The 26,715-nt window shown below is 33.3% G+C and overlaps 1 protein-coding gene across 2 annotated transcripts in view; it reads left to right on the top strand.

The window, feature by feature from the left end:
• LOC126887948 (beta-1,4-N-acetylgalactosaminyltransferase bre-4-like) overlaps positions 1–26,715 on the top strand; it is a 115,349-nt gene that overhangs the window by 16,238 nt on the left and 72,396 nt on the right. For both annotated transcript variants that reach the window (XM_050655897.1, XM_050655898.1), the window contains exon 2: positions 1,943–2,103. In XM_050655897.1, the coding sequence (XP_050511854.1) occupies positions 1,991–2,103 (113 nt within the window). In that variant the 5' untranslated portion in view covers positions 1,943–1,990. The remainder of the gene's footprint in view (positions 1–1,942; positions 2,104–26,715) is intronic.

The raw sequence follows: 26,715 nt of genomic DNA, 5'->3' as shown, positions 1-26,715 counted from the left end.
TTAGTTTGTTTATATTCTCTGGGCATTTTCTGGGTAATTCCAATTGCGATTCTAATCTCTTCTTAACGATTCCATGAATAGGTACTTTTACCTTAATCTTTTTAAATGTTGGCCAAAGATACAGTAAAAGGGTGGACATGTACTAAAAAAACCTGCAAACCATTTTTGTGAAAATACGATAATTGAATCAATATTAGATCATAACCACGAGAAGTTGTCTGCCGAAGTTTACAACAGAAAATCCGTAAGCAATTCAATAAAAAGAGCAGCCGTGGAAGATCTCAGCGAAAAACCAATGAAGCTCATCTGTAAAGAACTTAAGAAGACAAATATAGAGACATGTACTATCAATGATATTAATAATAACTTCCCAAAAATATATCTGAATTTCATAAAGCTCTCGATTCATCTTCTATTATTACAAATAGAAATGAAAATTTTATATTTAAATATGACAAAGATAATCATATTGTTCTATTAACATGTTTTTCAAATCTTCGTTTTCTTTCGACTGTTTCCAATTGATATGTTGATGGAACTTTTGAATACTGTCCTCGTTTTCTCACTCAATTGTTTAGTATACATGGCTTCAAAATTGGACATTATATTCCTCTTGTCTTTTGTTTACTTCAAGATAAAAAGTCATCTTCATATTATCTCGCTTTTAAATATATCATAGAAGAATGTTTTAAAATTAATTGTCCTGTATCCCCTAAAGTAATAACTTCAGACTTTGAAATTTCCATTCATAATGGTATTCGAATGGGATTTCCTGAAGCAGATCTTCATCGATGTCGTTTTCATTTGGGTCAGGCATGGTATAGAAATGTTCAAGCACTGGGATTAGCTCCAGAATACCAGAAAGGTGTTGACTCAACCGAAATTACGCATTTTCTTATTTATATTTTTGGTCTTTCATTCTTACATCCTAAATATGGTAGCGATTTTTTTGATATAGATTTGGCAGAAATTAAACCAGTCGATGAAAGAGTCACCCAGTTTTGTGATTATCTTGTTGATAATTACATATCTGAAAATTCGACATTTCCTCCACATCTTTGGGCTGAGCACTCTTCATCCTTACAAAGAACCACAAACCTATGCGAAAGTTTTCATTCCAAGTATAATTCTTCTTTCTACTGCCCTCATCCTAACATTAATAATTTTAATGATGTAATTTTACAATTTCAAATAAATACCTACATTAAAATGAATTCTGTTTCGACACCAAAAAAAATTGTTGCGGAAAGTACAGAAAAATAAATTTTCTAAAATTCTGAATGAACAAATTTTAGAATTAAGAGAATGTAAAATAAATAGATTAGAATTTGTCAAAGTAATATCATATAAATTTAGGAAAAATATTTTGTAATTTTATATTTCTATACACATTTTGTATTATTTTCCAAAAAAGTTTTTTTGTTATGTTATTTTTAATAAATCTATAAAATACTTAATATGTTTTTGTATTTTTTGTTCAATTATTAATTATAAAAAATAATGGTGGTTATAATAAAATATATATTATAATGGTTATATATGTATAAGTTAGATAAAATTTATAAATACCGCCTAGTGTCAATAATGTTTAATACATAAAGGTTGAAAATAAAATAAATTAAATAACAAATTACCAATTTTGCCAAAAATTTACAAAGGGACGACGATGTGGCAAAGAAATACCAAACGATATCCATACATATACCTACAAACTGCTGCAAGAATCTTGAAAATCGGAGCACAAATAATAAAGTTATAAATTGTCAAACTTAATCAAAAATTTCGAGTGGCGGAATTTTGTGCCGTGAGTGTATATTTATTATGTAAACTAATGATGAAAACAATGATTATTCTTCAAACAACATATTTAATAATGTACATTTTCTTTTCAAAAATAATTAGTCTGTTTATTTGTGTTCTAACTCTCTCTTTATTGTTTCAGGATTGGACTTGATACTCGATGTATTTACAAAACAGGTAAAAGGTGGTTATGCCACCTTGGTGCCCCGTAACCCCCTACAAGGGGTTGTTCATATTAGTGCTGGCATTCGTACTTCTGGAATACATTCTCAACACGAATTCGACATTCGACAATACGAATAAGTAAGTTCTTTTTATATTGTTGTACTCATCTAGATTTACATAGCCTTAGGGCACAATAACAAGAAAAATGTAGAACACGAAATATAAAATGCAAATAATAAGTATTCATGCGGAACTAAAAACAAATTTAACATAATATATGGATGTCTAAACTGCGTATACGGTTTATTGCCACTGGTGCTGGGTGGACCTGGATATTATGCTCTTAAAGGGCATTAAAGGGAAGCGTCCACAGGTCCGCATCGGACGGATCGCATCAAACGGATTAATTTTTCATACTGCGTCCACTGTATTAGTTCGTTCTTTAACGGTAAAATATTGCAAAACCTCTAAATTTTAAAGAACCGCTTGGACTGACATGAAATTTGGCATAAACATAGCTAACAAGTCAAAGAAAAAAAGTGATATTGTGCCGATATGTGCTTTTGCCCTGGGGGTGGATTCGTCCAAAGAAAGTCAGGAAATGGATAAACTGGCTAATTTTAAGTAACTTTTGTTCTATAGAGGTTTTTCACTAAGTCAATACTTTTCGAGTTATTTGGCAGTGAATATGTTCATTTTTTCAACAAAATAACCACGCTTTTAGACGGTTTTTCGCAAATAACTCAAATACAGTAGAGCGTCGATAATCCGAACTAATTGGTACAGGGGTAGTTCGGATTATCAAATTGTTCGGATTATCGAACATATGTTTAAAATACATACAAAACTCATAAACATAGTACATATTATGTACATACGTTTTAGTTACAAGGAATAAAACATCTGCATAATAAACAAATATAGGTATTGCATGTATTTCTGCATAAACAAAACAAAAATGCGCGGTCATATTTTGCCCATATTGTCATATTAAATCCAAAAATTCGGTCCGTGATCATATTTTTTAATTTTATAATTTTTTTGCGTTCGGATTAGCGATCGTTCGGATTACCGGGGTTCGGATTATCGACGCTCTACTGTAGTAAGTATTTTGTCGAAAAACATTCTTAGCAAAAATATAGCCTGTAAAAAATTTAAAAAAAATGGTGTATACATCACGTCTCTACACCTAGTAGAAGCAGAGTTATAGCTAATGAAAAATAGGTTCATATTCGTCAAATTCCAAATGGAATACTTTAACGTGAAATAACCAAAAATGAAGCACATTTCGGGGAAAACTCATTACAACTTATTTAAAGTGTTTAAAAAAATCATTTTTATTTTATAAAAAAATTTCTAGCATCAAAATTAAACAGTTACGCTCAAAATAAAGTTAGTCCCTTTTGGTTTTGGTAAAAAAATCGAGAAAATCACCCCCTAATTAATATCTTAAATGAACTTAATCGTTACGACTTCACAAGTTTCTTAACTCGTGTATATACTGTTTATATGATCTGTAAGTTTCATCGGTTCAAAGTCCTTATTATTGAAAGGGCTGTAGTTAAAAGGGGTTGAATGTATGCAAATCACGAATGTATGCAAATTTAGAAACACCAAATCTTAATCAATTTTTGTCTAACAGAAAAACAAAAAAATACATGATATTCAGAAAAGCAAATCTGACTTTTTTAATTTTCGAGATTTTTGGTATCTCTAACAATGTTTAAGTGATTTTGAAAAAAGCATATTTTTCAAAATTTAAATTTTTAAAAATTTTACTTTGTAACCAAATTTTTTCAAATATAAGCACTTTGAATCGATGAAACTTACAGATCATTTATAAACACAACATAAGTAAAATAATTTGTGGAGCGGTAACGATTAATTTCATTTAAGTTGCTAATTAGGGGTTGATCTTCCCGATTTTTTTTTGCAAAAACAAAAGGGACCAACTTTATTTTGAGCGTAACTTGCTAAAATTTAATGCTAGAAACTTTTTGTAAAAATAGTAATAAGGATTTTTTTAAACACTAAAAAAGTTATAATGGGTTTTCCCCAAAAATTGCTTAATATTTTGGATATTTCACGTCGAAATATTCTATTTGAAATTTGGTGAATATGAATCTATTTTTCATTGGCTATAACTCTGGTTCTATGAGATCCAGAGACCTAACGCGTACACCATTTTTTTTACTTTTTTATAAGCTATATTTTTGCTAAGAACATTTTTTTCGACAAAATACTTACTTTTTGAGTTATTTGCGAAAAACCGTCTAAAAATGTGGTTATTTTGTTGAAAAAATGAACATATTCACTCGCAAATATCTCGAAAAGTATTGACTTGGCGAAAAAGCTCTATAGAACAAAAGTTGCTTAAAATTAGTCAGTTTGCCCATTTCCGGACTTATTTTGGACATATATGTTTTCACCCCCAATAGGGGGTGAAAGTCACCCCCAGGGCAAAAGCACACATCGGCACAATATCACTTTTTTTCTTTGACATGCAAGCTATACGCATGTCAAATTTCATGTCAATCCAAACGGTTCTTTAAAATTTAGAGCAAAAACCGTGAAAGAATGGACTATATCGGCAGCGATCGGATTGCCGATGCCACTACCTGCTAGGGTAGAAAAATTACTTTAAGCAATTTAAGCGAAAAGCAATGTTTATTTACCAAATAAACATTTTTTTTCTATTTTCTGACGGCGATAGAATGTATTTTGAGTTAAATAAATTGCATACATTCTTCATTTTTCGTCAATTCATTTAATTCAAAAATTATTATTTATGTTACAGTTCAAGTTGATTCTCAGTTAGAGTCGACTCCAACTAGTTGGAGTCAACTCCAACTGAAACGAGCAGTACAAGTTGATTTTAAAAATTTAAATCAACTTGTACTAGTTGGAGTGACTCTTCCTGGATCGATTCAGTAAATGTTGATTATACGAGAATCTCAAGTGCATTTTTGATGAATCTGCGTTTCTTTGTCTTGACCGTTTTAACTACTTATTAGTAGAGTCTGTAAGGTCGTCCCCGTTAGGTTAATTATTCTGATTCGATTTTTTGCACAAACTTACTCAAAGAAATACATCGTTATAACAAATACACAGGGTGTCACGCGGTACCGTGGTCGAAAAATTGTTTAACCAATTTTTGTTAAATTCAAAAAAATAATTTTTATCTACTTTATCTCATATTATGTAAGTAAAGGTTTTATTGTGTGAAAATTGTAAATATAGATAGTAGTACATGAAGGGCTTAAAGTGTGTCTGAAGTAACAATGTATTTTAAATGGCTTTTAATTTTTCGCACTGTTTTTTAGCACACTTTCATATAATTAAACATCCTTAACTTTCGCCTTCGGGAGGAAATCAGACTCGCCCTTGCAACGGCAACTGAAATGCTCACAAAACAGCGACCACGGAAGCAAAGATAGATGACAGAGGAAATATTGGATTTAATGGATAAAAGAAGAAAATTCAAACAGCACAAAGCAATGTATATATATATATATATATATTGTTATATTTCTATTTGATATGAAAATTAAAATTTGATAATTATAGACAAAATTCAATTTAATATAAAATATTTTCAATTTTCTCAACCACGGGCATATAAATTTAGAACAACCTGTATACAACAAATTGTTATATTTAATTTTAAGAAGTGATTAAATAAGACTCAAGTGAAATCGTTAATAGGTCATTATCGTTGTTCGCGGAAGGATCGGTCATTAGCCGATGCTAATTAAGACTAAGTGGAAATAGAGAATAGGTCATTAAAATTTGTATATAGTAGAAAGTAATTTTAGAATGGGAATTAACTATTTTCTTTGAAATCCATTAAGCATATTTAGAAAGTTTAAAAATTGGTTTTGAGGAATACTGCGAATGAGAGTTGGTGGTGGAAGTTTGATTTGTGAATCTGGAAGGGATATTTAGAAAGTAGGGGAATGAATGACAAAGTGAGATCAGAATGTTTTGAGCTGTCGAGAAGTGAAGTCGAGTAGTAGACGGTAGTGTACGGAGAGTGAGAAAGCCTGTGTAGTTCCGTGAGTGTGGAGTATCTATCGTAGAACGAGAGGTAGGCCAGGTTGAGAGTAAAAGAACCTCCTTGAGCCAAGAGTTCCCGGTAGCTGATTGCAGTTTCGAAAAAGGTAGAAGACAGCATCACGACAGAAGCAGGAAACGAGAGCTATACGAGCTAGTTTCAGAGGAGAACATTACTGGAAGCCAGGACGAGGTTTTGATTGCAGCCAAGGATAGCAGGAAACGGGTCTTGTGTGAAGACTTTCTCAGTGCACCAGAAAAAGGTCAGTCTCATTTTTTGGACATGAATGTATGGGTTTTTCGTAGTAAATACCACATTTAAAATTGAAGAAACATAATCAATAATATCAGAAAAGCTTCATCAAACTTAAATAGAATTGTTGCTAATAAATTATAATAGTTAAATGTTAATAAAAACTTTCAATTGGAAATCAAAAGAAAATAAGATTCCCATGTGTAAATGTTATGTTTAAGAATAATAAGATATAGCAAATATTAAGCAGTGATTGCCATTTGAATAAAATAAACAATATTTTGATTACAATTGTAACCCATATGTGTTATTATTTTACTCTTTTCTTTCCTATCCCGATTAGGAACCATTAAGAAATACTTAGAAGCCACGTATGTAAGTAATTAATTTTATAAAAAGCCCTGAGATTGAAAACATATTGATATGTGATCTGGTAAATTAATTAGATTATTAGTAATGCATTGATTAAATTAAATGACATATAAAATTATCATCTCATATCAATAATCAAGATCACAACAACTGTCGTCCAACGTGGAGGGCATTGTCAAGTATTTCTAGTGGCAAATTTGAAGGATAGAAAGAGTAAAGCCGGTATTTGAAAATTTATATGCCTGTGGTAAAAAGTGAGATACTTACATTTGATAACATAAAATTTTAGATCTCTTTAGGTACAAATTTTACATAACTGATTTAATATTTTATTTTTACGATATTTACATTTGATATATTTATTGACAATTTATAATATTTGGGTGAGAAAAAGTCGTCTTGGTAACATACTAGTAAAATTTCATATTTGGCGGGGACAGTACTTCTTGAAAACAAATGTCTGTGACAAGAAGCCAAAGCAAAGACAACAAAAAACAAAAAGAACATTCAGACCAAGAAGATATCTTAGACACGACAATCATGGCATCAGAACAGCAAGAATTATCAGGAATAGATAAACTATTACAAATGATGCAACTCCAGTCACAAAGAATGGAACAGAAAATGGATGAAACACAACAAAAACTGGATGACAATCAAAGAGAAACAAAACAAGCAATGGATGAAGCAAAAAGGACAATGGATAAAGTGGATCAAAAAATGGATGAAACACAACAAAAATTGGATCAAAAAATGGATGAAACACAACAAAAAATGAAACAAGCAATAGAAGAGAACAACAAGAAAATGGAGGAACGCATAGGAAAGTATGAAAAGGAACTAAAAGGATGTTTGACAATGATCAAGAACGATATGGGACAACAAGAGACAGAGATTAAAGAAATCAAAAGCAAAATAAAGGAAATAACGAATTGTCAGAAAAAGGAAATAGAAAATTTGGAAAATAAGTTGGAAAATGCTATTCAAGTAGACAGAGAAGAAGTGGAAAAAAGAATCACAGAAATAGAAAAACAAGTCAACGAAAACCGGACACAACAAAATGTAGGAGAAAGAAGAGAAATGGTTATACATAGCACAGATGACGTGAAGATAAGGTTTGGCGGGGACGTAAGAAGATTACACCCAGTGCCGTTCATAAATAGCCTGAAAAAGAAAATACAGCACATCGGAAATTTCGAAACAGCAAAAGAAACTATCAGAAACCATCTCAAATATGAAGCAAGCCTATGGTTCGACAGTAAAGAAGAAGAATTCGGCAATTGGCAACAATTTGAACAAAAATTTTTGAATTATTTCTGGGGAAAAGTCCAACAATTGGAAATTAACAAGGAATTGCAAAATGGGAAATACAATGATAGGATGGGTGTATCAGAAAGGACATATGCTTTGCAAATTTACAATAATGCAAAACATTTACAATATAATTACTCATCGGAACAATTAGTCGAACTGATTGCAAGACATTTCGAGGAAACGCTGGAAGACCATATCACATTGCAAAATTACAAAGACATAGATAGTTTATGCCAATTCCTACAAATAAGAGAATCACGTCTAAGAGAAAGAAAATCAAGAAGGTCGCGAGAAGATTACAGGCCCCGAGAAACACAAGATTACAGAGGTAGAAATCAAAATAGCAGGGACTATACAAGACGAGATTTTAATCCCAGAAGGGAAAACGAAAATAGAGACAACGGAAGAGGAAATTATGAACAAAGAAATAGGCAATGGAATGAGGACAGAAATCGAGAATACCAGAATAGAAACACCACACGCTCAAATCAAGAAAACAGAAATAATGGTAGACAAAATGAACAGGGATATCGAGAAAACCGAAACAGATCCGACAGACCAAGAGAAAATAGAAGAGAAGTAAATAATACCCAGACAGATGAATATGACGGAGAGAGACATTATGACGAAAATATAAACAACGATGAGCAACCGGCGTCTTTTCACGACGGCGCTCACTAAAAGCCAAAAATCAAACAGGAATCTTTTGTCACCCCAAGGAGTTTATTAAATTGGCAGGAAACAACGAAAAGAAAAATGGAGTTAATTTAAAATTTGTGGATGGATTTATCAACGAGAAACCAATTAAAATTATGATAGACACTGGATCTGAAATAACATTGGTCAACAGAAAACTAATAGAAGAAGTTAACTTAACAAATTTAATTTATAAAATACCTAGGGTAAATTTAGTGGGCGCAAACAAACGGACATTGGCAACTATAAATGAAGGCATACGAGTAATGGTACGACTGGGCAAGAATATGTATGCACTACAATGTGTAATAATGCCAAACATGTCACATGACATGATAGTAGGAGTGGACGAATTGGCAGAAAAACATGTAGTGATAGATTTTAAAAATAATACGATGAAACTAACAGAAGAAAAAGAACAGGACAAGGAACATGAGAAACAAAATACGGACGAATCAGGTAAAGAACAAACAGTGGAAATGAATTTGGCAGCGAAGCAAGGACAAAGAAAAAAAAGGAGAAAAGGTCAGAAAAAGATAAAAGAAAATGAAACCTGTGGCTCCTCAAAAGAAGAGTTGAGCCCAGAAGAAGAAAATTTGAGAGTATCAGAAACAAAGGAAACCTGGGATTCCTCAAAAGAAGAGACGAGCTCAGGAGAAGAAGAAATAAAGCAAAAAAAATGAAAGTGAAAAGAATATGATTGAAACAGTGGTATTTGAAGAGGAGGTATATGCAAACGAGGATGCAGAATGCACGGTAAACATGTGTGAAGAATCTGAGAAAAAAGACAGAAAATTGATATGTGGAGAAGGGAAAGAAAAAGAATTGCGGTTGATGTTAAGAAACTACGAAAATTTGATCAATGAGGAAAACAGAGTGGCTAAAAAGTACGAACATTCATTTGAGGTGAAAAACTTGGGAAATTTTCGATCAAAGACTTACCCGATTCCATACAAGTATCGACAAGAGGTGAAAGAAGAAATAAATAAAATGTTGGAAGATCAAATCATCGAAAGATGTGATTCACCGTATGTTAACCCGATTGTGATAGTAAAGAAAAGCAGTGGAGAATTGAGATTATGTTTAGATGCCAGGAATATCAACCAGCACACTGTATCACAATATGAATCACCTCTAAACATCGAGGCCATTTTTGGAAGAATCACGGGGTCACACATATTTTCGAAAATTGACTTAAAACACAGTTTTTGGTTGATACCGTTAGCTGAAAAGTGTAGAAACTACACCGCTTTTTCTATTGATGGTATTGTCTACCGGTTTAAGGTAGTGCCGTTTGGATTGCAGAGTGCTTGTGCTGCACTCGTCCGAGCTCTACATACCATTTTGAATCGCCACGAAGATTTCATAGTTCATTATATCGATGATTTATTAATTTTTTCACAAGATACTCAGAGTCATCTGAAACACATAGAAATAATTCTGGAAGAATTGGACACAGCGGGATTGAAATTAAACATTGAAAAATGTCAAATTTTTCAAAAAGAAGTCATTTATTTGGGTTTTCAATTGGACACCAAAACAGTAAGATTAGCCGAAGACAGAGTCAAGCTCATAGATGAATACCCAAGACCAACGAATTTGAAAACATTGAGAGGTTTTCTTGGCACGATTAATTATTTTAAAAAACTGATTCCCGATTTGAGCCAAAAGGAAATCCCTCTGATAAAGTTGCTTAAAAAAGGAATAAAATGGAATTGGAAAGAAGAACAGGAGGAAGCTTTCGAAACATTAAAACGAGAATTCGCAAAAGGAACGAAAATATACCACCCCATTTACAATTTACCTTTTATACTCCGAACTGATGCGTCCATACAAAAATTTGCAGGAGTTCTGTCTCAAATACAAAACGACCAAGAAGTGCCGATATGTTTTATATCGCGAGTGACTAAAACACATGAGAGAAAATATAGTGTTACAGAATTGGAGTTTGCCAGTGTACTATATTGCGTAAACAAATTGAGGTTTTACTTATTGGGAGCAAAATTCACAATCGAAACAGACCATGCAGCTTTAGTACATATCATGAAGAATAGATTAGTAAATAATAGAATACATAGAGGCATTCTATTATTACAGGAGTATGATTTTGAGTTCCGATATATAAAAGGAAAAGACAACATAATAGCCGACGCTCTAACACGGGATGAGGACACGGGAAAAAAGGAAACAATTACTCTACAGGTGGGACTAAATAGATTAATACAAGAAGAAGGGATATATTCGTTAAATGAGATAAGGTCAAACCAAGAAGACCTAGAGGAAAGAGAGAAAAGAAGAGCGGAAGTAGAAAATGACATATATTTTAAGAGAATAGACGGAAAGGAACTATATTTAGTGACACAGACATTGGCCGAAAAGATAATAAAGAAATTACATGAGGACAATGGGCATATCGGTAGCAGAAAAGTTTGGCTCGTTTTTAGGGAAAATTACATCAGCCGACAGGATTACCGCATTGCAAAGGAAATTACCCAGAAGTGCGATGTATGTCAAAAATATAAGAGTCGGAATTTCAAAAACGAAAATGTTGCCAAAAATATTGAAGCCCGAAACAAACTAGACATTGTAGCAATAGATATGTTAAGCGATCTAATTATGACCACTAAAAGGAACAAACATATTCTGGTAATGGTGGATGTGTTTTCAAAATACGTAAAATTATATAGTTGCCGCACCACAAAGGGGGAGGAAATATTAAGAAAAATCGACAATTTTATAGCCATAGTAGGAACACCAAAAAAGATTCTACTGGACAATGCAACATATTTCCGAAATGATCGTTTCAAGGGACAACTTCGAGAACGAGGAATAGAGACAAAATTTGTCAGCATCAGGCATCCACAGAGTAATCCTTCGGAACGATTCATACAGGAAGTGACGAAATTTCTTCGCATTGCAACAGATGGTCAACATCGCCACTGGGACAGGAAAATGGCGGAAATAGAAAGGTATCTAAATACAATTCCGAGCACAGTAACAAAAGAGACCCCAGAATACATCATGAAGGGTGTATTGCCGATAAGGCCATGGGAAGACCAAGAGCCAAAAGAATATCAACAGGTGATTGAAACCGTACAGAGAAGATTACGGCGAAGCAACGAAAAATATATCCAAAGACAGGAACAAAATAGAAAAAGAAGACCAGTGACTTTCCAAAAGGGTGAAAAAGTACTCGTGAGGCCATTACGAGTATCAAATCTTCCTGGGGGCATTTGCGCAAAGTTGATGCCTGTTTTCGAAGGCCCGTATATCGTGAATAATGAAAATGGGATAAATAGTTATGAGTTGAGGCACAGGAACTCGGAAAAGATCCGAGGAATTTATAATATTCACGATGTATACAAATATCACGAATAAAAGACAGAATTACATGAAGTAGATAGTAAGTTAAGGTATAAGACATAGATTAAAGTAATGAAATATACAGGGAGTTGGTTTTGCCTCGAGAAAATTTATTTAAAAATGCAGATAAATTTTATCGAATACAAGGCGGGGATTTGTTATATTTCTATTTGATATGAAAATTAAAATTTGATAATTATAGACAAAATTCAATTTAATATAAAATATTTTCAATTTTCTCAACCACGGGCATATAAATTTAGAACAACCTGTATACAACAAATTGTTATATTTAATTTTAAGAAGTGATTAAATAAGACTCAAGTGAAATCGTTAATAGGTCATTATCGTTGTTCGCGGAAGGATCGGTCATTAGCCGATGCTAATTAAGACTAAGTGGAAATAGAGAATAGGTCATTAAAATTTGTATATAGTAGAAAGTAATTTTAGAATGGGAATTAACTATTTTCTTTGAAATCCATTAAGCATATTTAGAAAGTTTAAAAATTGGTTTTGAGGAATACTGCGAATGAGAGTTGGTGGTGGAAGTTTGATTTGTGAATCTGGAAGGGATATTTAGAAAGTAGGGGAATGAATGACAAAGTGAGATCAGAATGTTTTGAGCTGTCGAGAAGTGAAGTCGAGTAGTAGACGGTAGTGTACGGAGAGTGAGAAAGCCTGTGTAGTTCCGTGAGTGTGGAGTATCTATCGTAGAACGAGAGGTAGGCCAGGTTGAGAGTAAAAGAACCTCCTTGAGCCAAGAGTTCCCGGTAGCTGATTGCAGTTTCGAAAAAGGTAGAAGACAGCATCACGACAGAAGCAGGAAACGAGAGCTATACGAGCTAGTTTCAGAGGAGAACATTACTGGAAGCCAGGACGAGGTTTTGATTGCAGCCAAGGATAGCAGGAAACGGGTCTTGTGTGAAGACTTTCTCAGTGCACCAGAAAAAGGTCAGTCTCATTTTTTGGACATGAATGTATGGGTTTTTCGTAGTAAATACCACATTTAAAATTGAAGAAACATAATCAATAATATCAGAAAAGCTTCATCAAACTTAAATAGAATTGTTGCTAATAAATTATAATAGTTAAATGTTAATAAAAACTTTCAATTGGAAATCAAAAGAAAATAAGATTCCCATGTGTAAATGTTATGTTTAAGAATAATAAGATATAGCAAATATTAAGCAGTGATTGCCATTTGAATAAAATAAACAATATTTTGATTACAATTGTAACCCATATGTGTTATTATTTTACTCTTTTCTTTCCTATCCCGATTAGGAACCATTAAGAAATACTTAGAAGCCACGTATGTAAGTAATTAATTTTATAAAAAGCCCTGAGATTGAAAACATATTGATATGTGATCTGGTAAATTAATTAGATTATTAGTAATGCATTGATTAAATTAAATGACATATAAAATTATCATCTCATATCAATAATCAAGATCACAACAACATATATATATATATATATATATTGATGTGATCTTGATTATTGATATGAGATAATATTCTTATATGTCACTTAATTTAATCAATGTATTAAAACTAATCCAATTAATTAACCAGATCACATATCAATATGTTTTCAATCTCAGGGCGAATTATAAATTAATTACTTACTTTCGTGGCTTCTAGTATTTCTTAATGGTTCCTAATCGGGATAGAAAAGAAAAGAGCAAAAAAAAAATACACATATGGGTTACAATTATAATCAAAAATATTTTTTATTTTATTTAAAATAAAAATCAATGCTTAATATTTGCTATTTCCTACTATTCTTAAACATAACATTTGAAAATGGGAACCTTATTTCCTTTTGTAAATCAATTGAAAGTTTTTATTAACATTTAACTATTAGGAGTTATTATTAACAACTCTATTTAAGTTTGATGAAGCTTTTCTGATATTATTGATTATGTTATTCACTTTTTTATGTGGAATTTAATACGAAAAACCCATACATTCATGTCCAAATAAATGAGACTGACCTTTTCCTGGTGAAACTGAAAATGTCCTCACACAAAACCCGTTCCTGCTATCCTTGGCTGCGATCAAACCTCGTCCTGGCTTCCAGTAATGTACTCCTTTGAAAAACTAGCTCGAATAGCTCTCGTCCCTGCTTCGGTCGTGATGCTGTGTTCTACCTTTTTCGAAACTGCTATCAGCTACCGGAACACTCTTGGCTCAAGGAGGTTCTTTTACTCTCAACCTGGCCTACTTCTCGTTCCACGATAGATACTCCACACTCACGGAACTACCGGCTTTCTCACTCTCCGTACACTACCGTCTACTACTCGACTTCACTTCTCCACAGCTCAAAACATTCTGATCTCTATTTGTCATTCATTCCCCTCTTTTCTAAATATCCCTTCCAGATTCACAAATCAAAATTCCACCACCAACTCTCATTCGCAGTATTCCTCAAAACCAATTTTTAAACTTTCTAAATATGCTTAATGGATTTCAAAGAAAATAGTTAATTCCCATTCTAAAATTACTTTCTACTAATTACAAAATTTAATGATCTATTATCTACTTTCACTAAGTCTTCTTTAGCATCGGCTAATGATTGCACCTTCCGCGAACAACGATAATGACCTATTTTCGATTTCACTTTAGTTTTATTTTAAGCGCATTGTTCCGAGTATCGTTTTAATCACTTCTTAAAATTTAATATAACAATTTGTTGTATACAGGTTGTTCTAAATTTATATGCCCGTGGTTGAGAAAATTGAAAATATTTTATATTAAATTGAATTTTGTCTATAATTATCAAATTTTAATTTTCATATCAAATAGAAATATAACAAATCCCCGCCTTGTATTCGATAAAATTTATCTGCATTTTTACATAAATTTTCTCGAGGCAAAACCAACTCCCTGTATATTTCCTTACTTTAATCTACGTCTTATATCCTAACTTACTATCTACTTCATGTAATTCTGTCTTTTATTCGTGATATTTGTATACATCGTGAATATTATAAATTCCTCGGATCTTTTCCGAGTTCCTGTGCCTCAACTCATAACTATTTATCCCATTTTCATTATTCACGATGTACGGGCCTTCGAAAACAGGCATCAACTTTGCGCAAATGCCCCCAGGAAGATTTGATACTCGTAATGCCCTCACGAGTACTTTTTCACCCTTTTGGAAAGTCACTGGTCTTCTTTTTCTATTTTGTTCCTGTCTTTGGATATATTTTTCGTTGCTTCGCCGTAATCTTCTCTGTACGGTTTCAATCACCTGTTGATATTCTTTTGGCTCTTGGTCTTCCCATGGCCTTATCGGCAGTACACCCTTCATGATGTATTCTGGGGTCTCTTTTGTTACTGTGCTCGGAATTGTATTTAGATACCTTTCTATTTCCGCCATTTTCCTGTCCCAGTGGCGATGTTGACCATCTGTTGCAATGCGAAGAAATTTCGTCACTTCCTGTATGAATCGTTCCGAAGGATTACTCTGTGGATGCCTGATGCTGACAAAATTTGTCTCTATTCCTCGTTCTCGAAGTTGTCCCTTGAAACGATCATTTCGGAAATACGTTGCATTGTCCAGTAGAATCTTTTTTGGTGTTCCTACTATGGCTATAAAATTGTCGATTTTTCTTAATATTTCCTCCCCCTTTGTGGTGCGGCAACTATATAATTTTACGTATTTTGAAAACACATCCACCATTACCAGAATATGTTTGTTCCTTTTAGTGGTCATAATTAGATCGCTTAACATATCTATTGCTACAATGTCTAGTTTGTTTCGGGCTTCAATATTTTTGGCAACATTTTCATTTTTGAAATTCCGACTCTTATATTTTTGACATACATCGCACTTCTGGGTAATTTCCTTTGCAATGCGGTAATCCTGTCGGCTGATGTAATTTTCCCTAAAAACGAGCCAAACTTTTCTGCTACCGATATGCCCATTATCCTCATGTAATTTCTTTATTATCTTTTCGGCCAATGTCTGTGTCACTAAATATAGTTCCTTTCCGTCTATTCTCTTAAAATATATGTCATTCTCTACTTCCGCTCTTCTTTTCTCTCTTTCCTCTAGGTCTTCTTGGTTTGTCCTTATCTCATTTAACGAATATATCCCTTCTTCTTGTATTAATCTATTTAGTCCCACCTGTAGAGTAATTGTTTCCTTTTTTCCCGTGTCCTCATCCCGTGTTAGAGCGTCGGCTATTATGTTGTCTTTTCCTTTTATATATCGGAACTCAAAATCATACTCCTGTAATAATAGAATGCCTCTATGTATTCTATTATTTACTAATCTATTCTTCATGATATGTACTAAAGCTGCATGGTCTGTTTCGATTGTGAATTTTGCTCCCAATAAGTAAAACCTCAATTTGTTTACGCAATATAGTACACTGGCAAACTCCAATTCTGTAACACTATATTTTCTCTCATGTGTTTTAGTCACTCGCGATATAAAACATATCGGCACTTCTTGGTCGTTTTGTATTTGAGACAGAACTCCTGCAAATTTTTGTATGGACGCATCAGTTCGGAGTATAAAAGGTAAATTGTAAATGGGGTGGTATATTTTCGTTCCTTTTGCGAATTCTCGTTTTAATGTTTCGAAAGCTTCCTCCTGTTCTTCTTTCCAATTCCATTTTATTCCTTTTTTAAGCAACTTTATCAGAGGAATTTCCTTTTGGCTCAAATCGGGAATCAGTTTTTTAAAATAATTAATCGTGCCAAGAAAACCTCTCAATGTTTTCAAATTCGTTGGTCTTGGGTATTCATCTATGAGCTTGACTCTGTCTTCGGATAATCTTACTGTTTTGGTGTCCAATTGAAACCCCAAATAAATGACTTCTTTTTGAAAAAATTGACATTTTTCAATGTTTAATTTCAATCCCGCTGTGTCCAATTCTTGCAGAATTATTTCTATGTGTTTCAGATGACTCTGAGTATCTTGTGAAAAAATTAATAAATCATCGATATAATGAACTATGAAATCTTCGTGGCGATTCAAAATGGTATGTAGAGCTCGGACGAGTGCAGCACAAGCACTCTGCAATCCAAACGGCACTACCTTAAAACGGTAGACAATACCATCAATAGAAAAAGCGGTGTAGTTTCTACACTTTTCAGCCAACGGTATCAACCAAAAACTGTGTTTTAAGTCAATTTTCGAAAATATGTGTGACCCGGTGATTCTTCCAAAAATGGCCTCGATGTTTAGAGGTGATTCATATTGTGATACAGTGTGCTGGTTGATATTCCTGGCATCTAAACATAATCTCAATTCTCCACTGCTTTTCTTTACTATCACAATCGGGTTAATATACGGTGAATCACATCTTTCGATGATTTGATCTTCCAACATTTTATTTATTTCTTCTTTCACCTCTTGTCGATACTTGTATGGAATCGGGTAAGTCTTTGATCGAAAATTTCCCAAGTTTTTCACCTCAAATGAATGTTCGTACTTTTTAGCCACTCTGTTTTCCTCATTGATCAAATTTTCGTAGTTTCTTAACATCAACCGCAATTCTTTTTCTTTCCCTTCTCCACATATCAATTTTCTGTCTTTTTTCTCAGATTCTTCACACATGTTTACCGTGCATTCTGCATCCTCGTTTGCATATACCTCCTCTTCAAATACCACTGTTTCAATCATATTCTTTTCACTTTCATTTTTGAGCTTTATTTCTTCTTCTCCTGAGCCCGTCTCTTCTTTTGAGGAATCCCAGGTTTCCTTTGTTTCTGATACTCTCAAATTTTCTTCTTCTGGGCTCAACTCTTCTTTTGAGGAGCCACAAGTTTCATTTTCTTTTATCTTTTTCTGCCCTTTTCTCCTTTTTCTTCTTTGTCCTTGCTTCGCTGCCAAATTCATTTCCACTGTTTGTTCTTTACCTGATTCGTCCGTATTTTGTTTCTCATGTTCCTTGTCCTGTTCTTTTTCTTTTTCTTCTGTTAGTTTCATCGTATTATTTTTAAAATCTATCACTACATGTTTTTCTGCCAATTCGTCCACTCCTACTATCATGTCATGTGACATGTTTGGCATTATTACACATTGTAGTGCATACATATTCTTGCCCAGTCGTACCATTACTCGTATGCCTTCATTTATAGTTGCCAATGTCCGTTTGTTTGCGCCCACTAAATTTACCCTAGGTATTTTATAAATTAAATTTGTTAAGTTAACTTCTTCTATTAGTTTTCTGTTGACCAATGTTATTTCAGATCCAGTGTCTATCATAATTTTAATTGGTTTCTCGTTGATAAATCCATCCACAAATTTTAAATTAATTCCATTTTTCTTTTCGTTGTTTCCTGCCAATTTAATAAACTCCTTAGGGTGACAAAAGATTCCTGTTTGATTTTTGGTTTTTAGTGAGCGCCGTCGTGAAAAGACGCCGGTTGCTCATCGTTGTTTATATTTTCGTCATAATGTCTCTCTCCGTCATATTCATCTGTCTGGGTATTATTTACTTCTCTTCTATTTTCTCTTGGTCTGTCGGATCTGTTTCGGTTTTCTCGATATCCCTGTTCATTTTGTCTACCATTATTTCTGTTTTCTTGATTTGAGCGTGTGGTGTTTCTATTCTGGTATTCTCGATTTCTGTCCTCATTCCATTGCCTATTTCTTTGTTCATAATTTCCTCTTCCGTTGTCTCTATTTTCGTTTTCCCTTCTGGGATTAAAATCTCGTCTTGTATAGTCCCTCCTATTTTGATTTCTATCTCTGTAATCTTGTGTTTCTCGGGGCCTGTAATCTTCTCGCGACCTTCTTGATTTTCTTTCTCTTAGACGTGATTCTCTTATTTGTAGGAATTGGCATAAACTATCTATGTCTTTGTAATTTTGCAATGTGATATGGTCTTCCAGCGTTTCCTCGAAATGTCTTGCAATCAGTTCGACTAATTGTTCCGATGAGTAATTATATTGTAAATGTTTTGCATTATTGTAAATTTGCAAAGCATATGTCCTTTCTGATACACCCATCCTATCATTGTATTTCCCATTTTGCAATTCCTTGTTAATTTCCAATTGTTGGACTTTTCCCCAGAAATAATTCAAAAATTTTTGTTCAAATTGTTGCCAGTTGCCGAATTCTTCTTCTTTGCTATCGAACCATAGGCTTGCTTCATATTTGAGATGGTTTCTGATAGTTTCTTTTGCTGTTTCGAAATTTCCGATGTGCTGTATTTTCTTTTTCAGGCTATTTATGAACGGCACTGGGTGTAATCTTCTTACATCCCCGCCAAACCTTATCTTCACGTCATCTGTGCTATGTATAACCATTTCTCTTCTTTCTCCGACATTCTGTTGCGTCCTGTTTTCGGTGACTTGTTTTTCTATTTCTGTGATTCTTTTTTCCACTTCTTCTCTGTCTACTTGAATAGCATTTTCTAACTTATTTTCCAAATTTTCTAGTTCCTTTTTCTGCCCATTCGTTAACTCCTCCATTTTGTTTTGAATTATCATTTCTTGTTCTTTCATGTGGTCCTTCATTCTAATTTCTTGTTCTTGCATGTGATCCTTAATTTTCATTTCTTGCTGTTCTATCTCGTTTTTCATTGTTGTCAAACATCCTTTTATTTCCTTTTCATACTTTTCTATGCGTTCCTCTATTTTCTTATTGTTCTCTTCTATTGCTTGTTTTGTTTCCTTTTGATTGTCATCCATTTTTTTCTGTGTTTCATCCATTTTTTTTGATGTTTCTTCCTGATTTTTATCCATTTTTTTTTGTGATTCATCTATTGCTTGTTTTGTTTCATCCATTTTCTGTTCCATTCTTTGTGACTGGAGTTGCATCATTTGTAATAATTTATCTATTCCTGATAATTCTTGCTGTTCTGATGCCATGATTGTCGTGTCTAAAATATCTTCTTGGTCTGAAGTATTCTCTTGATTTGAATGTTCTTTTTGTTTTTTGTTGTCTTTGCTTTGGCTTCTTGTCACAGACATTTGTTTTCAAGAAGTACTGTCCCCGCCAAATATGAAATTTTACTAGTATGTTACCAAGACGACTTTTTCTCACCCAAATATTATAAATTGTCAATAAATATATGAAATGTAAATATCGTAAAAATAAAATATTAAATCAGTTATGTAAAATTTGTACCTAAAGAGATCTAAAATTTTATGTTATCAAATGTAAGTATCTCACTTTTTACCACAGGCATATAAATTTTCAAATACCGGCTTTACTCTTTCTATCCTTCAAATTTGCCACTAGAAATACTTTACAATGCTTTCCACGTTGGACGACAGTTGATGTGATCTTGATTATTGATATGAGATAATATTCTTATATGTCACTTAATTTAATCAATGTATTAAAACTAATCCAATTAATTAACCAGATCACATATCAATATGTTTTCAATCTCAGGGCGAATTATAAATTAATTACTTACTTTCGTGGCTTCTAGTATTTCTTAATGGTTCCTAATCGGGATAGAAAAGAAAAGAGCAAAAAAAAAATACACATATGGGTTACAATTATAATCAAAAATATTTTTTATTTTATTTAAAATAAAAATCAATGCTTAATATTTGCTATTTCCTACTATTCTTAAACATAACATTTGAAAATGGGAACCTTATTTCCTTTTGTAAATCAATTGAAAGTTTTTATTAACATTTAACTATTAGGAGTTATTATTAACAACTCTATTTAAGTTTGATGAAGCTTTTCTGATATTATTGATTATGTTATTCACTTTTTTATGTGGAATTTAATACGAAAAACCCATACATTCATGTCCAAATAAATGAGACTGACCTTTTCCTGGTGAAACTGAAAATGTCCTCACACAAAACCCGTTCCTGCTATCCTTGGCTGCGATCAAACCTCGTCCTGGCTTCCAGTAATGTACTCCTTTGAAAAACTAGCTCGAATAGCTCTCGTCCCTGCTTCGGTCGTGATGCTGTGTTCTACCTTTTTCGAAACTGCTATCAGCTACCGGAACACTCTTGGCTCAAGGAGGTTCTTTTACTCTCAACCTGGCCTACTTCTCGTTCCACGATAGATACTCCACACTCACGGAACTACCGGCTTTCTCACTCTCCGTACACTACCGTCTACTACTCGACTTCACTTCTCCACAGCTCAAAACATTCTGATCTCTATTTGTCATTCATTCCCCTCTTTTCTAAATATCCCTTCCAGATTCACAAATCAAAATTCCACCACCAACTCTCATTCGCAGTATTCCTCAAAACCAATTTTTAAACTTTCTAAATATGCTTAATGGATTTCAAAGAAAATAGTTAATTCCCATTCTAAAATTACTTTCTACTAATTACAAAATTTAATGATCTATTATCTACTTTCACTAAGTCTTCTTTAGCATCGGCTAATGATTGCACCTTCCGCGAACAACGATAATGACCTATTTTCGATTTCACTTTAGTTTTATTTTAAGCGCATTGTTCCGAGTATCGTTTTAATCACTTCTTAAAATTTAATATAACAATTTGTTGTATACAGGTTGTTCTAAATTTATATGCCCGTGGTTGAGAAAATTGAAAATATTTTATATTAAATTGAATTTTGTCTATAATTATCAAATTTTAATTTTCATATCAAATAGAAATATAACAATATATTGTTATATTTCTATTTGATATGAAAATTAAATTTTGATAATTATAGATAAAATTCAATTTAATATAAAATATTTTCAATTTTCTCAACCACGGGCATATAAATTTAGAACAACCTGTATACAACAAATTGTTATATTTAATTTTAAGAAGTGATTAAACGAAACTCGGGACAATGCGCGTAAAATAAAACTCAAGTGAAATCGATGATAGGTCATTATCGTTGTTCGCGGAAGGTTCGATCATTAGCCGATGCTAAATAAGACTTAGTGGAAGTAGATAATAGATCATTAAATTTTGTAATTAGTAAAAAGTAATTTTAGAATGGGAATTAACTATTTTTCTTTTGAAATCCATTAAGCATATTTAGAAAGATTAAAAATTGGTTTTGAGAAATACTGCGAATGAGAGTTGGTGGTGGAAGTTTGATTTGTGAATCTGGAAGGGATATTTAGAAAGTAGGGGAATGAATGACAAATAGAGATCAGAATGTTTTGAGCTGTCGAGAAGTGAAGTCCAGTAGTAGACGGTAGTGTACGGAGAGTGAGAAAGCCGGTGTAGTTCCGTGAGTGTGGAGTATCTATCGTGGAACGAGAGGTAGGCCAGGTTGAGAGTAAAAGAACCTCTTTGAGCCAAGAGTTCCCGGTAGCTGATTGCAGTTTCAAAAAAGGTAGAACACAGCATCACGACAGAAGCAGGAAACGAGAGCTATACGAGCTAGTTTCAGAGGAGAACATTACTGGAAGCCAGGACGAGGTTTTGATTGCAGCCAAGGATAGCAGGAAACGGGTCTTGTGTGAAGACATTCTCAGTTCACCAGAAAAAGGTCAGTCTCATTTGTTTGGACATGAATGTATGGGTTTTTCGTATTAAATACCACATTTAAAATTGAAGAAACATAATCAATAATATCAGAAAAGCTTCATCAAACTTAAATAGAATTGTTGCTAATAAATCATAATAGTTAAATGTTAATAAAAACTTTCAATTGGAAACCAAAAGGAAATAAGATTCCCATGTGTAAATGTTATGTTTAGGAATAATAAGATATAGCAAATATTAAGCAGTGATTGCCAGTTAGATAAAATAAACAATATTTTGATTACAATTGTAACCCATATGTGTTATTATTTTACTCTTTTCTTTCCTATCCCGATTAGGAACCATTAAGAAATACTTAGAAGCCACGAGAGTAAGTAATTAATTTTATAATTCGCCCTGAGATTGAAAACATATTGATATGTGATCTGGTAAATTAATTAGATTATGATTAATGCATGGATTAAATTAAATGACATATAAGAATATTATCTCATATCAATAATCAAGATCACATCAATATATATATATATATATATATATATATATATATATATATATATATATATATATATATATATATATATATATATATATATATATATATAATCGGTTCATAACGTTCTCTTCCGATTCCCAATCGCCATTGCTCTCGATCGTAGCACATGTCTTCGTTCAAGCTTCCTTCTATCCAGCTTTTCCTAGGTCTTCCTCTCTTCCGCCGTCCTTTTGGTGCCCATCGTAGCTCTTGCTTGGGTAATCTGTCTTCTTCCATACGTTGTACGTGGCCAAACCGTCTTAGTTGCTTTGTTTTTATATCGTCCATTATTGTATGCTTTACATCCATTATCTCCAATATTCTTGTATTTCTGATTTTTTGTATTCTTGATATACCAGCAGATCTTCTCCAGAAGTCCATTTCAGTTGTTCTGAGCATATTTTCGGATTTTTCTTTAAGTGGCCAAACTTCGCTGCTGTATGTTACAATGCTCTTAACAATGCTGTTATAGATGTTACGTTTATTTTCTTTGGAGATACTTTGGTCCCATAGGATTTTGTTCAATAATGCGATAGCTTTCCTTCCTTGTGTGCACCTTTCTTGGATATTCTTGTCCAACGTTCCATCTTGTGTAATTGTAAGACCCAAGTATTTATATTCCTGACAGTGATTAATAGTTATTTCATTTTCCAACGCTAGATCCTGCTGTATACCTCCAACGCACATATATTCCGCACAAAGCAATGTACAAAGCTTTAAATAGAACCATTAAACAAAAAATAAAAATTGCAAAAGAAAAATGGATAACAGAACAATGTGAAGAAATCGAAAACTTATATAAAAAAACATGATGACTTCCATCCTTATAAGAAACTCAGGAATTCACAAGCACGACATATTCACAAGGACTAAATAATCTAATCAACGCAGAAGGCAAACTTGTTTCAAGCCCTGAAGAACAAATAAACATGTGGGAAGACTAACGACGAAGCTCTTCCAATACTGAAGTTCGAACTGGAATATGCTCTACGTCAACTAAAAAACAACAAATCTGTAGGAAAAAATGAAAAACCAGCTGAGCTGTTGAAGTTAATCAACGAGAAATCTTAGACCTTCTTCTTGGACTATTTAATAATGTTTACAATACAGGGACTATCCCTAAAATATGGCTTGAATCAGTCTTCATACCACTACCTAAAAAGAAGAAAGCCAAATTATGCCAGGACTTCCGCCTTATAAGTCTATTAAATAACATTCTAAAGCTTTTCTTGCGTATCATACAGAATAGAATATACAGTAGAGTCTCGGTTATCCGCCCTTCATTTATCCGCCTTTCCGTTTTATCCGCCTTTCCGTTTTATCCGCCGCTCCATTTAAATAATATTTTTTTTTCAAATTTTTATAACTTTGACAATATTAAAGAATGAGTAAAATTTTTTTAAGATGAGATAAAATAAGCCGAGCATTCCGAGCAACAAGAAGAAAGAGCTGTCGATATTATGATGCTACAAGATGGCGAGTATTGGCAGCAACAAAACGAGATACATCAGCAAGGCAGATGAAAATCGCTAGTTTTTTTCGTTCATCCTAAATCATTCTATCTACAATGTCCAATGTCAGTCAAAATTAAACTGATTCTCTTCTTCTTTTTCTTGTGCCACTCCTATCGGAGACTGGAAATCATCAAGGGCTCAACTTGTGTTTCATTTAACGCTCCTTATTATCCGCCATTTTTGCTTATTCGCCCTTCCGTCGGCCTGCTTATGGCGGATAACCGAGATTCTACTGTATTATAAAAAATGTGATGAGGTCACCGGTCAAGAACAATTTGGCTTCAGGAAAGGTATGGGGACACGAGAAGCAATATTCTCTCTTCAAACTCTGGCACAAAGATAAGCAAGCAGACCTTTTTATCTGTTTCATAGATTTTGAAAAAGCGTTCGATAGGCTGACGCACAAGACCTTGATAGAAAGATTGAACAACATCGGAGTCGACAAAAGAGATTCTAAAATTATAGAGGCTATTTATTGGAATCAGGCAGCAATCGTAAAGACCAATGGTAATACGTCAAGGCCAATTGAAATACAACGAGGTGTTAGACAGGGTTGTGAGCTATCACCCATACTTTTAACGTCTACTCTTAGGTAATATTTGAGAACTCTTTATCGCACTCTTCAGAAAGAATCAGGATAAACGGTCAGAGAGTAAATAACATCCGCTATGCAGATGACACAGTATTAATGACTGATTCGGACCATAGTCTGCAGATACTGTTGGACAGGGATACTGAGAGTTGTGAAAAAATGGGAATGAAGATCAATACTGCGAAAACCAAAGTTATAAACATATCAAGGAACAAAAATTTACCTCTTCCAATAAATATGTGAAACACCAACAGCTTGAATACGTAAGCCAGTACAAATATCTTGATTGCTGGTACAACAATCAACTTGATTATAAACAAGAAGTCAAGAGCGAAAATACAGGTAGCCCGACAGGGGTTTATCAAAATGAAAAGCTTATTTTGTAACAGTAGCATTAATATCAGCCTTAGATGTCGTTTTCTGCATTACTATGTGTGGTCAATACTTTTGTATGGAACGGAGGCCTGGACACAACACAATACTGATGAACAAGTTGGACGCCTTTGAACTCTGGCTTTATAGAAGTGACTTGAAAATACCTTGTACAACCCACACCACCAACGAATATGTTCTGAGGAGAATAGGTACAGGTAGGGAACTGCTAAAAATCATTAAAGTCAGAAAAGTTAGCTACCTGGGACACATAATGAGAAACGAAAAGTACCGCCTCACGCAACTGATCATCCAGGGTAAAATTGAAGGAAAACGGGGTCCCGGTAGGCGCCAGATTTCATGGCTTAGAAATATCAGAGACTGGACCAGCCTTGATTCAACATCTTTGTTTAGAGCCGCATTGTGCTGCAGTGTAGTCGCTAACCTCCACTAAAGGAGAAAGCACCACAAGAAGAAGAACTTTCGCCTTGTCATGGTGATGACATGTGAGCAATAAATTACAAAAAAAGTGTTTTTGTGGTTTGACAGAAGTTTGAATTTTTAAATGTCAAAATGGTGCAATGGTGTATCTCACTCGCACTCACATTGGTAGCTGCGTCAATATGCTCCTAGCGCTCATTGTTAATAATTAAAAATAACCGCTTAGTTTAGTAATAAAATAATAACAAAAATTTCTTTAGTATCTTGTAGGGGGGTCGTTAAAATTTTATTTGGTGACTTTCGAACTTTCTCGTGACTTTCAGTGACTTTCTCGTCACTTTCGGTGACTAATAGGTATAATTTTTAACTGAGTTATTAAGCCTTGAAAATGATCATTTTCGTATTTTGAAATAAATATAACAATAAACAAGTATGAACAATAAATTTTACAGAAAAATCACAAAAGACCTCTTTTGACCTTGCTCCGAATGACCCAAATGATGTAAAGAAAATTGTCCTAAATTAATTTTTTTTGAGTTTGTTTAAAAAAGTTGTTTAAACAATTTTTCGACCACAGTACCATCTGACACCCTGTGGATTCGTTATAAGGACCTCTTTTTGAGTAAGTTTGTGCAAAAAAATCGAAATGGAATCATTTACCTATCGGAGGCGACGATACAGCCTAGAATATAAATATCACAATTTGAACATAATTATTTCCAGTAACATTTAATTTCTAGAATGATGACGTCATCTACGTTTTTTTAAAATGAGAATAGGGGTCATGTGATAGCTCATTTGAAAGGTAATTAAATTTTCTATTCAGTAATATAAACATT

The sequence above is a fragment of the Diabrotica virgifera genome, chromosome 7 (genome assembly GCF_917563875.1).
Source record: "Diabrotica virgifera virgifera chromosome 7, PGI_DIABVI_V3a".
Classification (NCBI taxonomy): domain Eukaryota; kingdom Metazoa; phylum Arthropoda; class Insecta; order Coleoptera; family Chrysomelidae; genus Diabrotica; species Diabrotica virgifera.
This window is presented reverse-complemented; position numbering and strand designations above follow the sequence as displayed.